At 40.9% G+C, this 17,131-nt stretch overlaps 1 protein-coding gene across 8 annotated transcripts in view; it reads left to right on the top strand.

Annotated features, from left to right (window-relative positions):
- The first annotated feature begins 333 nt into the window (after positions 1-333).
- CCDC158 (coiled-coil domain containing 158) overlaps positions 334-17,131 on the top strand; it is a 106,758-nt gene continuing 89,960 nt past the window's right edge. For 4 of the 8 annotated variants that reach the window (XM_058547299.1, XM_058547301.1, XM_058547297.1 and 1 more), the window contains exons 1-3: positions 334-499; positions 6,869-6,908; positions 15,618-15,760. In XM_058547299.1, coding sequence (XP_058403282.1) covers positions 15,691-15,760 — 70 coding nt within the window. In that variant the 5' untranslated portion in view covers positions 334-499; positions 6,869-6,908; positions 15,618-15,690. The remainder of the gene's footprint in view (positions 500-6,868; positions 6,909-15,617; positions 15,761-17,131) is intronic. The other 4 variants (XM_058547298.1, XM_058547300.1, XM_058547295.1 and 1 more) reach the window with 3 other exon arrangements.

Genomic DNA, 17,131 nt, shown 5'->3' with positions numbered 1-17,131 from the left:
GGCAGAAGGAGGATGGGGAGACCCGTTAGGAGGCTGTAGAAAAATGAGAGGCCTTGAGTGGCAGAGAGTACAAGTGGGGGCCCGACTCCACGGCCGTTTCTCGGGTACGACTGGCAGGATCTGACCGCCGGCTGGGCGCAAGCAGCCTCCTTAGTCAGGGCTCCTGGGCAGGCGCGGCGCTCAGTTGCCCTGGCGACGGCGGGTCGGGGGCGGAGTTGACGGGGAGTCAGCCCCCGCCGGGCGCCGGCCCAGCAGCCCTCCCCCTCCCCCCGCCTCGCCGAGGCGCCCAACGGCCGCCCGCGCGGCCCGCGTGGAGGGGGCGGCCTGAGCCCGGGCGCCGCGAAGAGCGGGCGCCGGGGGGGGGGCGGGGCAGCGTTCCGCGCCGCCGCCGAGGAGGAGTCGCCCCGCCGCCGCCCGGTCGACGCAGGTGCGGCCGCCGCGCCTGCCGGCGCCCCCGCGGGCATGCGGCCGGTCTCTTAGGATGAGGCGTTGGTCGCAGGTACAGGGGCGGGGAGCGGCCCCGCCAGGGTGAGGGGTGGGTTGTTCTCCCGAGGACCCGGAGCAGCGCGTCTTCATTTCTGGGACCTCTGTGTTGGCTTTGCACATGGTAGATGCCCCGTAAATTGTTTCTTTACCGAGATGGACTGCTGTTGTTTTCGGGGATCGCAAGACCTCCGGGGACGGTGGCTGTAACTCTGGGACGACAGGGCCCTGTGCAAAGTATTCGATTTGGGGGAAATAACCGCAGAATGCCCTGTCCCAACATTACTGCTAACTCCTGTTCCTGCCCCACTTCCGGAGGGCAGGGAGAAGGGATGGGGATGACATGGAAGTAAAGAGGACTGTCCAGCCTTGCACAGTCATCAGCCTCTCATCCAAAATGAGATTGTATTAAATCCTGTGCAAGGGCCCGTTCAGCTGGAGCCCTCCCTGTAAGCGACATTAGGAGTCTGGCTCTGCCGCATTAGCAGCATCAATCAGAAACAATGAGTTTTCAATGAAGTTCATCCTTTTCCACAAAACTCTGCTCCAAGTCCCCACTTGGGCTGTTCCAGGTTTTGTTCGTTCATCTTGGTGTACCTTAAGGTCAGGGTAAAGTAGAAGAGAAGTGAAGTCGGCTATTTCTCAAGGTTTTTTGACTAGCAACCATTTCTTCCTCTCTCAGCAGCCGAATCAGGAAAGGGCGGTTCAGGGCCTTCCACTTATGCGAGAGCCCAACTAGGCAGGACTGTTTCTGTGTGTGTCAAGTCATGGGGTGGGGGTGGGGGAGTGATGGGGCGGCCTGGTCCTCTCACCTCGGTACCACACTTACTGTTTTTAATCTTGTATAGTTATCTGCTTGTTTGTGTTGTGGGTAAAATGGTTTTTATGCTGTAGGGATATTATTTACCCCCAAAATAAATTGAGGGCAGAAATTGACAATTTATTTGATATATGCAAAGCCCTTACTATTGTGTTTTACAAAGAGGACTCAGTGTTGTCTAATTAATGTTAGGGTCATTCACTTTAAAACTCCACAATTGATTAAATAGGGCCTCTTGGGAACCATCTTCCCAAACTAGATGGCCCCAAATTATATGGTGTAGTAGGCTGAATAAGGGCCACCCAAAAATATCAAGTCCTAATCCCTGGAACCTGTTCATGTTCTAAGGAAAAAGGGTCTTTGCATAGATCTTGAAATGGGGAGATTATCCTGGATTATCTGGGTGGGCTCCAAAAGCAAACACAGGTGTCTTTATAAGAGAGGGGCAGAGGAAGATTTGGTACAGACAGAAGAGGAGAAGGCAGTAGGACCACAGAGGCACAGGTTGGAGTGATGAGACCACAAGTCAAGTAATGCCAGCAGCCAGCAGAAGCTGGAAGAGGCAAAGAATGGATTCTTTCCTAGAGCCTCTGGAGGGGGTGCAGCCCTGCCAACACCTTGATATCAGCCCTGTGAGACTGAGTTTGACTTCTGGCCTCCAAAACTGTGAGAGAATAAATGGCTGTTATTTTAAGCCACCAAGTTTGTGGTAATTTGTTATGGCATCTACAGGAAACTAGCACCTATGGTCATGCTTATAAATCACATAGAATCAGTCCTGCGTTGATGAGTGTGTTAAAGCTCTCCAGCTAGGGCAGAGACAGGTATAGTACTGGAGACCACTAAATATTTCCCTGAACTCTGTAAATCCTAAGGAGAAGATTTGAACAAGGAATTTGGTAAAAAGAGAAAATAAATTACTTGCCTAGGAAAGAGGTAGTCTAGCACTTAAAGCAATTTTTAAAACTTTCATCTATATTCCTATTAATATATCATGTATTTGCTCTGGTTAAGAGAATAAAGGTACAAAGTGACTGAGGCTTGGTCCTTAGCTAAGATGTTACTGGATATCCATCATGTGTATATCAAATAAGAGTTGCAGACACCTGGGGATTGAGTTCCAGGCCTGGGGCAAGAGGCAGTGCAGAAGTGCATCCATGTGAGGGGATGTTAAAATCTAGCTAAAAGCAACCTCGAGGCATCTTGAAACGTAGGCACTTTGGAATTTTCAGGATGCAGGAAAAAAAACAGTGTTCAGGTTTAATTGATTGACTTTTGGGACCCAGGCAGCTAACTTGCAGCCCCGCTTTTACCCCACAAAACATCGTGAAAATATACATAAAAGAGTAGCCAATCCATTTTCTTTTTGATAGATCTTTTTTGGGGGGGGGCAGGAAATTGGCTGTCAGCTAACATCTATTGCCAATCTTTCTCTTTTTTTTTCTTTTTTCTCCCCAAAGCCCCCAGTACATAGTTGTGTATCCTAGTTGTAGGTCCTTCTAGTTCTCCCATGTGGGACACTGCCTCAGCATGGCTTGATGAGTGGTGAGTAGGTCCACGCCCAAGATCCGAACCTGTGAAACCCGGGCCGCCAAAGCTGAACGTGTGAACTTAACTGCTGCACCACCGGGCCGGCTCTCACTTTTGTTTTGAACTGCTTTTTTGAGGTGTAATTTACTTACCATAAAATTCACCAATTTTAAGTGTAAAATCCAATGGTTTTTAGTAAATTTACAGAATTGTTCAATCATCACCACAATTCAGTTTAAGAACATTTCATCACTCAAAAAAGATCCCTCCTACCCATTTGCAGTCAATCCCCAATTCCCAACCCCAGCACCCATCCATTTTTGGTCACTGGTCTACTTTAGAGTTAGGTTTTAGTCTCTCTGCTGGGCTACTCCAGTGGCCTCATAACTGGCCTCTGCTTCTACTCAGTGTGTTTTCTACCTAGCTGCTGGAGGATTATATGCCCCTAATTAAAATCCTTCAATGGCTTTCCATTGCAATTTGAATAAACCCCAAAGTCCTTAGTATGGCCTTTTCAAGGCCCCATGAGTTCCACGCCCCTGCCCACCTCACCAACAACTTCTCAGGTTCATTTAGGAAAGGAATTAATAATGAGCACAGCATTCCTTTGGGCACAGTACACAGTTGGCTGTCCATAAGTAGGCCTTTCATCATCCCTTGACTACATGCAGCTTCACTAGCCTTCTTCCTCACCAGTCAGTGAACACTGAGCCCTTCTCATCTCAGTCCTCTGCGGGACTGACTCCTTTTTGTCATTCAGCTCAAATATCACCTCCTCAGAAAGTCCTTCCCTGACCTACCCTAAGTAGCCTCAACTCCGTCTCTCCATATACTACTACCCTGTGTTATTCTCATCATTGCACTTAACCACTCCCTAAAATTATGCTTTTGATTTGTTTCTTTAGTGTCTCTCTTTCTTCATTAGAATATGAGATCCACGAGGGTAGAAACTCTAGTATTTATAGAAGTACTATTCATAGCAGCAATACATTTTAAGCTATCAAGATGCCAACAACAGGAATTAATAATTATCGAATGCTTACTATGTGCCAGGCCCTGTGTTAAGTGCTTTATATGCATGAATGACTTAATTGAAGCTTACTACTTTTAATGTGAGAAGAGTAAGGGGAGCGTGTCCTCCAAATTCAGTCTCCTACATTAAATTATTTTTTTCACAGGCGTTGGGCAGTTTTCTTTCTCATTATTAGAACATTGATTTTAAAGACTGCCTCAGTGTACATTGCCACCGGTAATATAGTATTTTTTTTTGGTGAGGAAGATCAGCTCTGAGCTAACATCCATTGCCAGTTCTCCTCTTTTTGCTGAGGAAGACTGGCCCTGGACTAACATCTGTGCCCATCTTCCTCCACTTTATATGGGACGCCTCCACAGCATGGCCTGACAAGCGGTGCGTTGGTGCACGCCCAGGATCCGAACCCGGGCCGCCAGCAGCAGAGCATGCGCACTTAACCATTTTGCCACAGGGCCAGCCCCCCCCACCCCGTAATATAGTCTTTTTTTTTTTTTTTTGTGAGGGAGATCAGTCCTGACCTAACATCCGTGCCAATCCTCCTCTTTTTGCTGAGGAAGACCAGCTCTGAGCTAACATCCGTGCCCATCTTCCTCTGCTTTATGTGGGATGCCCCCACAGCATGGCCTGACAAGTGGTGCCTGAGTGCGCACTCGGGATTTGAACCCTGGGCCACCAGCAGCGGAGTGCATGCACTTAACTGCTACGCCATGGGGTCGGCCCCCGGTAATATAGTCTTGAACCTCTTTCTCCATATCCCTAAACACTGAGCTGGAGAGGTTTTTGCTAGAAAGGAAAAGAGGAACAAAAAGAAGAGTATAAATAAAAGCAGAGCCCTAAAAGAGCAGGGCACGCTCAGGACACAGCAAGTAGACTTCGATTGGAGCACAGTATGTGTCAGGGGCGTGAAGATGAAGGAGATGAAGCTGGGAGGGTGATCAGTCAGATCATAAAGGGTCTTGAGTACCAGTCTCAGTTCAAACCTTAGTCTTTGAGCAAGATATGGCAAAATGGCTCTGGTTTTAAAGGAAACTCTTAAAGATTATAAGAAACCGAAGCTAGAAGATCATTTTGAGGTATTTTGTAGTAGGTCTGGCAAGAGTTGATTAAGCATGACAGAATAATGAGGCTAAAATTAAATTGTATATTCAAGGATTGCTTCCTTATGACTTATGACTACACTTAAGTCTTCTTCACCGAGTTAAAAGATATTACAGAGATAGACTCAACAGAATGTGGTGACTAAGTGGATGTGGAGTTTGAATAGATGAAGCCAATGAAATGTCTAGCTTGGGAAGTTGAGTTTATGGTGTCATTATCTGAGAACACCCTAGAAAGCAGATTAGGTAGAAATGTGAAGAGACCAGATTCAGGATAAGATGAATTTAAGATGACTGTAAACATATATGCAGAGGTGATAAAGGAACAGATACTCGTAGAGCCAACTTTTTTTTAAAGGGAATTTATTTGTCTGGCTCCTTCCTGCCTTGTTCTTTTTTTTTTGGTGAGGGAGATATGCCCTGAGCTAACATCTGTTGCCAATCTTTTTGCTTGAGGAAGATTGTCCCTGAGCTAACATCTGTGCCAATCTTCCTCTGCTTTGTACGTGGGATGAGCAGTCTGTCAGTCCGTGCCCAGGATCCCAACCTGTGAACTCCGGGCCCCTGAAGCAGAGTGTGCAAACTTAACCACTATGCCACTGGGCTGGCTCTTAGAGCCAAAGTTTTTTTTAACAAAATAGCATGCAACTAGCTAGAAGCAGTGGAATTGTTCCCATCTGGCTTTGCTGTTGACTGAAATCACCTATGCGAAGTCATCATATTTTTTTTTTTTTGAGGAAGTTTGGCCCTGAGCTAACATCTGTTGCCAATCTTCTTTTTCTTTTTTCTCCCCGAAGCTCCCAGGACATAGTAGTATATCCTAGTTGTAGGTCCTTCTAGTTCTTCTGTGTGAGACGCCACCTCAAAATGGCTTGATGAGAGGTGAGTAGGTCCACACCCAGGATCCAAAGCAGCACACCCCAGGCTGCTGAAGTGGAACACGTGAACTTAACCAATGAGCCACTTGGCTTATCATATTTTTGGTCTTTTTTTGCTGAATATTTTCCATAGGAAATCATAGAATGTCTAAGTTGGAGAATATTTTAGAAATCTTCTAGTCCAACACTGTGCCCAAGAGAGAATAGGCAGTGACAGTTGTAACCCAACAAATGCTCATCCACCCTCAGTGTGAACACCTCACAAGGAAGTCCACCGTGTATACATTCTAGGTGCTCTAGATTTTAGAAAGTCCACCTCCACCCTGAACTAGAACCTCCCTTTACTTCTGCTCATTAGTCCTAATTGTGCACATAGAATAATGTCATTCATTTTTCCAAAGTGACAACTGCTCACTTAGATTCCACTGAGATATTCCAAAACTCGTAGTTGTTTATCATCTCAGTTCCACTGCTTAAAATTGATAGATCTATTTCTGACTCACAGAATTTCCTCTACCCAGTAATTTTTCTAATGAAGCACAAGAGCTGTTGCCTGGTCAAAGCATCCCTAAGCAGTGAAAAGCAGTTTAAAGGGTCAGAAGACATTCAGCTGGTCTGTTTAAGTCAGTTTGGACTGCACCTAGAGAAAGGCCAAGCCTGGGAATGTAGATACGGGGGTCATGTGCCGGTAGGTTTACTTGCTGTGTATCTCCGTAATGCCAATAAGACCTGTAGCAACAAAATTAGCATTGGAGTAACAGGCTGCATATAATTGAACAAGTTCTGTTGTACAAACATAGCCTAGATAATTGCCATAGGCTGTTAATTAAAAATATACTTTCCTATACAAGCCCAAAGGAAAAAGAATTTAAAGGTTTTTGTTGTTGTTTGTGTGTGTGTTTGGTATTGTCAAGATCTTAAGTGATGAAAATGAACTTGTGAATTGAACTTTTTGAAAATAATACATGTTAGATAATAGAGTATTATATATTAATGAGCAGATTTTAAAACATTTTATTTTTTTCAGGTGTTAATAGGATAAGTGAAAAGAATATCCAGATACTAAGGTATCTTTTGTTTTACTTTGGGTTATATTTAAAAATTGTGAACGTACACAACTGATATACTATTTATTATATCTATATCTGTATCTAATTTATTTTAGAACTCGAAGGCTCGAACTTGATGAATGCCTAGGCTGGAATATCTAAGATAGTAAAGCTACAAGGGCTTTATCTCTATAGTTTTCAAACTCTACCCAGTGGAGCCTTCTGCATTCTATAAAGGTGTCTCTGGGGCAGAGAGCAGGGTGTGTAGTTGGGGCTCTGAAGATTTAAAGAAAGGCTTCCACTGCTTAAAAAAAGATTGGAAAACCCAACTGTAATCTCATTTAGTAATGGTGGAAATTGAGGCTCAGAAATATGAAAAGATTCGCCCATGTTCTCACAGGTTACCAGTGACAGAATTAAGTTTCCTGATTCTAAGTTCTGTGCTTCTTCCCTACTGCCTCCCTACAAGACAGTATTCTGTACTGGTGAAGTATGACCTTAAATGGCTTAATTTTGTATTACATTATAATAGTCCCTGTGTTTACTTAATGCAATTTAAACCCACTTTCTTTCCTGTTAGCGGACTATATGAAACTTATATCTTCTTTCTAGATAAATAGAAAGATACAGCCATTATGGGGAAGTGAGGTAGTATACACTGCTTAAATATAAAGACAGTATTGTAATTCATGTTTTACTATCCTACTATGTAGCACGATATACATGTAGATTGAGGCAGGTACTGTATAATAAGTTAACATGAGTTATCTCAATTAACTCTTATTCTTTTGAGGTGTGTACTCTTTATCTGCATCTTTTAGTCTTATATAGGTTAAATATTGCTCTCAAGGTCACATAGCTAGTAGATCACATAGCTAAGATTTGAACCCTAACAGTCAATGACAACATCTAGAGAGAAAGAATGTGATTGAGAAAGCAGACGCTAAGAGTGGTGTGAGGTTAATAAGCAGTTAATTGTAGCTCAGGCAGTAAGGTGCTGTTGAGCATTAACTGTTCTCATGACGTTTCTGAGACTGTACCAGCCCAGACATTTTGTATTTGGATCAATCTTGGGGTACCTTAGAATTTCAAAGGAAAACATACCTGCAGATTGGTTCTAGGAGAGTATGGACGAGTTTTATAAAATCCCCAGTCTCGGGCTTCTGTGAAAGGTAGGATGGTTCACATCCTAGGGGCTTTAGTCATTAGTTGATGAATTGGGAATCTAAATATAACATACATTATATGTAATCTGTACTCAACCAAAATAAAGCATGTGATCTTTTTTTTTTTTTTTTTTTGCTGAAGAAGAAGCACCCTGAGCTAATATCCATTGCCAATCTTCCTCTTTTTTTCCTTTTTATGTGAGCTGCTGCCACAGCATGGCTGCTAACAGACAAGTGGTGTAGGTCCACACTCAGGAACCAAACCCAAGCTGCCAAAGCAGAGCACACTGAACTTAACCACTAGGCTGCTGGGGCTGCCCTTTTTTTTTTTTTTTTTCCTGAGGAAGATTTGCCCTGAGCTAACATCCACTGTCAGTCTTCCTTTTTGTTTGTGAGCTGCCACCACAGCATGGCCACTGACAGACGAGTGGTGTAGGTCTGCACCCAGGAACTGGGCCCAGGCCGCCAAAGTGGAGCATGCTGAACTTAACCACTAGGCCACTGGGGCTGGCCCACGTATGATCTTAATTCGAATCAAACTCATTTTCCACTTTATCCTCAAGTGTACATTGTCGTACTTTTTTCTTGTACTTTAAAAAAAATCCTTACTGCTAAACTTCCTTTTTGTCTTCATTCCCTTTTCTTTCTTTTGAAAAATTGCATTAAAAAAAATTTTACTCAGGGGCTGACCCGGTTGCGCAAGCTGTTAAGTGCGCACACTCCGCTGCGGCAGCCTGGGGTCCGCCGGTTCGGATCCCGGGCGCGCACCGATGCACTGCTTGGCAAGCCATGCTGTGGCGGTGCCCCATGTAATGTGGAGGAAGATGGGCATGGATGTTAGCCCACGGCCAGTCTTCCTCAGCAAAAAGAGGAGGATTGGCAGATGTTAGCTCAGGGCCAATCTTCCTCACACACAAAAAAAAATTTATTCAATTTATTTAAACTAAAAAACAAAACAAAACAGTTCACCTATTTCTCCAGCTTCCCGTCCCTGGCCTCTTGTAACTACCAATCTGTTCTCTGTATCTATAAGCTTGGGTTGTTGTTTTGTTTTGTTTTTAGATTCCACATATAAGAGAGATCATATGGTATTTGTCTTTCTCTGTCTGACTTATTGAGTCAGACCATTTTGAGGAGGAATCAAACAATGCAAATTAGAAATAGGACATTGCATTTCAAAAGAACATTTCCTTGCAGATGTTATAGCTGAATGTACAGTCTACTCTTACCTTTCCTCAGAATGGCAAGGCAGCAGATGAGGAATAGAGAGAAGGAAGCAGAAAATACATGGGAGTGAAAAAGAGACAAATCACAATGGGAGACCTATTATCAGGGTCAATTATTATTCAACTCAATTACTTGATTTACTTTAGAAAATAGCCTTTAAAAATTATCCTTTTATGTTTTCTGTATGTTCTCTTAGGGATTTTGTATTAGTCAATATTCTGATGCAGAGAATAGATTCCACCCTAGACAATTTGAGTAAAACGATTTATTAAAGCATGTCAGATGGCTTACAGAGTTATTAAGATGATTGAATAAAAATCTGTAGGATGAGATTCCAGAAACTATTCTCAAGTCTATACTGCAGGACCAGGCTGCCCAAGGAGCTGCCTATAAAGATAGGACTGCCTCAGTCTGAGCTGCTAAATTCGCTACAGTTACTGGTTCCCGAACTGCATCATTGTGCTCCAATCAGGAAACCTTGTGTGCAAAATCAGGAAGCTACCGCTGTAGTTTCAGGGTCCCACATCATGCCATCTTTTCTACTTATCAAGACACCATTTCTGCTAAATCAGCAAGCCTCAGAGACCGAGTTTGGCCCCGGAACCATGCCACATTTGCTATAATCCAAAAAAACGGAAAAGTAAAATAGAGCATAGATTCTAAATAACTTACTATGGAGACAGTCACATTCTATCGCAGTCACAAGAGGGGTCCACCTTCAGTAGCCTTAAGGAAAGAAAGCAAGGTGAGGACTGTTCACATTAGGGGAAGTATAGGTGCACAGCCTTCATGGCCTTTTGGAATCCAAGGAGAAGGGATAAAAACCCAGGAGATACTTTTAAGTCCTTTAGCTGAACTGTATAACAAACACTAAAGCCTATAAACTATTTTCCTCTAAAAGTCCTTTTTTTGTGGTCTGTGGTTTCTAAGGCCTTTTCTGCAACCCTCCAATCAACCAACGAGAGTAGAATCTTCACCTAGCTATTTCTTGTCAGAAATTGAAGGCTCCTTTTAATGTAAACCTGTTCATAACTTTAAATTAGGCAGAATTGTTCATCATAAATCTTGGGCATGCCCTAAGAGGCCAGGATCTCATCTTTGTACTTTACGCAGAGATTTAAATCAGACCCATAAGTTCATGTTATGATTTCCAAATCAACAAAGTGCAGTGTTTTAACAATTCTAAGACTTACTGAGGCAAAAAAACCTTCCTTTTTCCAGAAATCCTTAATAATTGAATAAGCTTTATGCCTGAAAATAGGAATAATGTTTCAATTTTTATAGAGTCATGAAAGTAGATAAACATTGAATGATTTGACCAAATTGAGGATGCAGTCAATCTAAAATAGTGAAAATCTGAATTACAAATATTTTTTAAAGACAGATTTCATTACTCTAAGGTAAAATAACTAGCAGCATTGGCAAATAGAAGTACTAAGCATCTTTTTTACAAATAAATGATTGTTTTAAAATTCTTATTTAAGTAAATAAACCTATGCTGTCTTCTTTAAACTATTAATTTTCTAAGAAAAAAATTTCCCTCTGAAGGACTGCCGCTCTTCAGTGGCCTACTACCAATCAGTGGACATTCAATTATTGAGTTTATTACATTCATCATCTTATGCCACAGTAAACAAACGTGGTTTCTATATCACAATGTTCTAAAGTCAAACCTTCTCCTTTCTTCTTTTCTCTCTTCTCCAACTTCTAGTTCCAGTTCTGCTTACCTTGCTCGTAGGTTCTGTTTCCTGCTTGATACCAAGTTTTTGTGGATTAGTGTATGATTTCCCAACACTAGCTATGATTCTGTCCTGCTCATTCCTTCATGCTTTCGATCTATCTGTAATTTGTGATGGTAACATTACTCAGTAATTTGAATTTTCTTAGGGTCTTTCCTTTTCCTGAAGAATCTCCAAATGCATCATTTCAGTGTGTGAGTTAAATTATACAGCAAACATTCGTGATAAAACTTGTTTAAATGAGGGTATTTTTTTCTTTTCCAAATAGCAGTCTCTTCGGTTTAGAACACTTAAATTGCCTAGCAATCTTGACTAACATTCTATTTGTTATAATTCTTTATGGAACGTCTTCCTATCTACTACTTATTTCCTAAAAATGATAGCACGAAACATATTAAGGTAGAATTTATCTAGTTATAGTTTTGACAGGTGGTACCTCAGTAATCAAAAGGGAGAAACTGTGAGTGACAATAAAAATTCTCTTTAGATCACAGGTTTTTTAAAAAAATTTTTAACACTATGCTTACAATCATGAATTATTATAAAATGGTAAGCAGTATTTATCTGTGATCTCTTTCCATCACTTTGATGATCCTTGCCTGTATCTGTTGTGTTTTTTTTTAAAGAATTAGAATTCTGATTCATTAATTTGATCTATTGTTTTTCTGTTTTCTGCCTCGTTAATTTCTGCTTTTATCTTTATTATTTCCTACCATGTGCTTTCTTTTGTTTTACTTTTTTCCCCCTACCTTTTTATGTTAAAATTTTAATTCACTTATTTTCATTCTTTCATTTTTTATTGAAATAAGTGCTTAAGGCTAGGAATTTTCCTCTTTTCATTGCTTTACTGTATCTCAGATTCTGATGTGTAGTGTTTTCATTATCATTATTTTTCAGAAATTCTTTAATTTCTGTTTATATTTCCCTTATCACACAAGAGTTATTTAATAGAAGGCGTTTTAATTTCCAGGTGGAAAGGCCTTTTTGTTTTCGGGTTTCACTTTAAGTTTCTAGTTTTATTACATTGTGACCAGAGGATGTTGTTTGTAACATTTCTGCTTTATCAAACCTACTGATCTTTTATCTGTGCCCTAGAATATGATTGGCTTTTGTGAATGTTCCATTTGCACTTGAGGGGAAGGTATATTCTCTAGTATTAAAGTGTGGTGTTCAATAGATATCCAAAAAGTCTACCTTAGTGATTATTTCATCTAAATCTTTTATATCCTTACTTTTTTTTTGTCCACTTGACCTATCTCATACTGAGAGACTTGTTAAAGTCTCTTCTTATTACTGTGTTTCTAGTTCGTATTGCATTTCCTATAATTTATGTTGTATCTAAGTGGTTGCTGTGTTATATGGTGTATAGAGTCAGACGTAGTATATCTTTATCGTGGAATGTGGCTTTTCACTTTAAGTGCCCTTTGTCTTATTTAATACTCTTTGGCTTGAAGACTTCTTGGTCTGATATCAGGATTTTAACCTGTGCTTTCTTACTGTTTTCATTTGCCTGGCAAATCTTTGCCCATCACTTTATTTGTAGTCCTTATTTTTTTGTGTGTGTGTGAGGAAGATTAGCCCTGAGCTAATATCCATTGCCAATCCTCTTTTTGCTGAGAAACACTGACCCTGGGCTAACATCCATGCCCATCTTCCTCTACTTTATATGGGATGCCGCCACAGCATGGCTTGATAAGTGGTGCGTAGGTCCACACCTGGGATCCAAATCCATGAACCCCAGGCCACCGAAGCAGAGCGCACGAACTTAACCACTACTGGGCCGGCCCCTATTTGTAGTCTTTTTGAGTCAGTGCCGTTTAAGTGTCCCCTTGTATACAGCATACAGTTGAATTTTTTAAAGAGCCAATTTGAAAATCCTTTTCTTTGAATAGGCAAGTTAAATCCCTTCACGTTTATTGACATTACTGTTATGTTTGGTCTAAACTCTTTCGTATTATTACATTATTGTCTTGTGTTATAATTACTGTATGTATGATATTGTATTTACTGTGTTTATTTGGTGTTTCTTCTTTACTTTTTCTTTTTAAAATTCTTTTGCCACTTGAGAAAGTTTGTATTTTTGTTCTGGTGGTTACCTTTGCATTAATAGTTTTTATAGTGCACCTATAAACCCCTTTTTCTCTTACTTAACCTTTTGTTTTTTTTCTGCTTTAAATGGTATCCTTTGACAACCAATGACCATCATCTACTTTCCCCTTTTTCCTCTCTTCTCTTCCCATTTTTAGTTACATCTGTTCTTTGTCACACATATAATAAATATTTATATATTGTTCTTTAATGCCATTACCCCACCTGTGTTTTAGTCTCAACTCTACAATTGAATATTTAGATCTTCACCATCAGTCCTTTTGCAAAGTTTACCGAGTCATCTTTTTTTTGTAATGTTCATCTTTACCTTTGTTTCCAAAAATGAAAAATTTAAAACCTACAGAAGAAAACAAAGGATTTTCACCAGTTGTTAACACTTTGCCACATTTTGGGTGGATGAAGCTTCACCCCCTAGTAGATTCTTCAGAAGGGACCCATGTATACAGTGTTCTGGCACATTCAGAACTGCTTTTATATGGCTTTGAATCTTTTGAAGGAGATCTTGGTTGGATATACAATCCTTGGTTTGTACTTTCTTTCCTTATATTTCTTGAAGACACTCCTCTACTGTTGCTTTGCTTCATATGTTGTTTTTGAATAATCTGATGCCATTCTAATCGCTTGCCTTTGTAAATTATTTCATCTTTTTTGCCTAAGGCCCTGAGGATTTTTTCATAATATTTAAAGTCTTAATATTGGTTTATTAGGATATGTTTCAGAGTTGATCATTCTTAGTCAATTTTCCCTGGTATGAAAAATGTGTAGATTCAGGTCTTTTTTTATTTGTAGGAAACTTTCTTGGATTATAGTTTTAAATAATAGTTCTGTTTCATTGTTTTGATTTTTTTCTTCAGGGACGCCAGTTATGTTCAACCTCCTTTGCCTGTCTTCCATTTCATTCACTTCCTCTCCAACCCTTTATCTTTACCTGTTTTTATTCTCTTGGTTGTTGTCCTGATTTTCTTCAGTGCCTTTATTAAGTTTTCATTACAATCTCTCCTCCCTTGTGTACTTTGTAATTTGCTCTTCATTTCTGATATAATTTTGTCTTTTTCTTCTCTTTCTTTCCTAACTTCAGTCAACTCTCGTTTCATTTCTTCCTGTTTGTTTGCTTGTTTTATTTGTTTCTTGTCCGCTTCCGTCCTTTGGTTTTACATTTCTGATTCAAGGGTGATTTTTCATATCCCCAGATGCTCACTGGAGATTATTTAGTTCAGTTTGCAGTGTTGTGTTACAGTTTCCTTGACTTCATGTTTGTCTGTGGGGTGGGCGAGGGGGGTACTTTTCGTCAGCAGAAAAGATTTTTTTCACCGTTTCCACATTTTATAGTAGTTTTCTATGGATGTGGTCTGCTTTTACCTATTCCTGTTTATTTGGTGGGCAAGATTCCTAGTTTGAGAGTGCCCTCTTTCAGGGAGTTTCTGTTATGGATGGTGGTGGTGTTGCAGTGGGAGGGGGAGGAGGAGGGTTGGCATATGTTGCCTCATTTTGTTTCTGCTGGTCCTAGAATTTTCCCCTCTCTTTTCCTCCTTTCCCTTTACTGCCATGTATCCAGGGGAGACCACCTCTTCTCTCATGTATCTGACTCTCCTCCAGAAACACTGCTTCTCCTAGGCTGCTACTTCTGGTCCCCGCACACTTTCAAGCCCTTACTGGCTATGGACTGTCAAGTTCCGACCTGTGCTTAGTGTCCTGGCGTTTGTTGTTCACTTTCTGGGGGTGAGTTTGTGTGTACTTCCTCTCAGCCCTCTGCTCTCCTCTGCTCCTTTTCAGACTCTTCTCTCCCATTCTCCATACACACTGGCCTGCAATGCTGGCAGGTAGACTGTGGCAGCTCTTTTCGAAAAAAATTTTCTCCCTGCTTACAAATAATTTGAAGGTTGCACTCCTTTCTGTCTTCTAGTGATGCTGAAGGTGTGGAGCCCATGTGGTTTTATTTATTTGTTATCCTTGTTGATTTTACGGTTGTTTTCAGAGGATGAGGGGGACGTTTGGAATTAGGCCACCACCATTGTTCTCCAAACCCAGAAGTCCCTTCTTGGCCTAATCTAAAATTATGAGCACTTTTTGATATCAAAGAAGTTTTTCAACTTTTGTATATGATTTCCAAATTACTGATTTGTGATTTTTTTACTAATTCGTGACTTTTTACTAAGGAGATATTTTCTTCCGTTATTTGACAATGTAACTTTATGAGAGACTTAAGAAGAGAAAAAACTGTGCCCCAAATCAGAGTACCAATTATCATAATAATTAGAGTATTAGTTTTTGATTTCAAGGTGTCTTTAATAAGCTACGTGGCCATTAAAATCAATAATTTTTACTTATTAATCACTTAATTCTATGTAATAAAATATTTCTGTATAAATATTTTCTTGGTGAAAAATTATTACTGAATTTCAGATATGAACAAAGTCAGTTCCTCTTCTATGAATTTTTTTCACATAATACCTTATTAGTAAAGATTCAATCTCTGTCTTTTATAGATAAGAACTTAAAGAACCAAACAGGGAAGCATTCATATTGCAAGATCTCTAAGAACAGGTAGCAATATTTAATATGGAACAAAAGGCTTGTGAATCAAATAATGAAGATCTTTTATCAAGTAGTGGCATCACATCCAATGGAGGTATGTGTTCTCTATAAAACAAGATGGGAAAAAAATTAGAATTAAGCAGTCTCATAATATTCATTCAAGTTGCTGGGGTTTTTTTGTTTTTGTCAGGAAAACCAGCCCTGAGCTAACATCCGATGCCAATCCTCCTCTTTTTCCTGAGGAAGATTGGCCCTGCGCTAAGATCCATGCCCATCTTCCTCCACTTTATGTGGGAGGCCACCACAGCATGGCTTGATAAGTGATGCGTCGGCGCGCGCCCAGGATCCGAACCTGCAAAACCCCCGGCCACCAAAGCAGAGCGTGCACAGTTAACTGCTGTACCACTGGGCTGGCCCCCCAAGTTGTTGTTTTTAAAGATGTTTTGGTTTTAACTGTGCAGGGCACAGACCTTGGTCATGAATGTTTACTATGTTGGTTATAGTTCTACTTTTTGAGGAAGCAATTGTTTAGTCTTTTAAAAATAGCATATCTATTTTTTAGTGTATGTTTACATTACTTTTTTGGTTTAAAAATTGTTTCCATGTTGAGGCACTTCACCACATTCCATGTCTCCCTAATGCCTTCTTTTCCTCGGTCCACTCTAAGCCAGAATTTGTATCATTTTGACTTCTTTTTCCTTACCCACCGCCACATCCAGTCAGGGACTAAGTCCTGCTCTTTCTATTCTCAGAAATGTCTCTTGAATCCATTTTTCCTTCTCTTTTCCCATTCCTACTGTCCTATTTCAGGCCCCCATCACCTCTGACTGAAATTATTTCAATCAAGAGATAGCAGTCAGGAAAACAGACACAGGTAGAATAAGTAGGCAGAAGTTAATACAGGGAATTAGTAACACAGGTGTTGAAATAGCTGAGAAGCCGCACAGGGGATGGATGAGACGACCCAGAGATTAGCAACTGCAGGAAGCTGCTACCAGCCTTTGGGCTAGAAGGACCATGAGAAAGGGAACTGTTCTAAGGGCATAGAAGCAGGAGCTAGAACCACAGAGAGGGCTGCCTAGAGGGAGCTGAAGCCACCAGAACTGCCAAAAGCCCATCTGAGGTGAGAGGGAGCAATACCTTAGCATCTCACCTCCTCCTGCCTTCTGGTCTTTTCCCAGCACCTCCTGTTGTGAACCTACCAGGAAACAAGTTGGGAAGAGAGCCTGGGAAAAGTAGTTCTCTACAACACACAGCAAAATAGGGGAAGGACAGAGAATGGATTTCCTGGCAATCAGGCAAATGCACAGTCCTGACTGCGTTCCCTATCTTCTCTGTCATCTAAAAGTATGCATCCAGAGTTTATTCTCTATTACAGGTCTGTTGTTTTGCTGGTCTGCTTAAAAACCTTTGTTTTAGCAGCCTTATTTTGTAAAAGCTTCTGCTTCTGAGGATGCTCATGCCA

The sequence above is a fragment of the Diceros bicornis genome, chromosome 8, assembly GCF_020826845.1.
Source record: "Diceros bicornis minor isolate mBicDic1 chromosome 8, mDicBic1.mat.cur, whole genome shotgun sequence".
In the NCBI taxonomy this organism is placed as follows: Eukaryota; Metazoa; Chordata; class Mammalia; order Perissodactyla; family Rhinocerotidae; genus Diceros; species Diceros bicornis.
The sequence above is the reverse complement of the archived record's forward strand: the minus strand, read 5'-3'. Positions and strand labels throughout refer to the sequence as shown.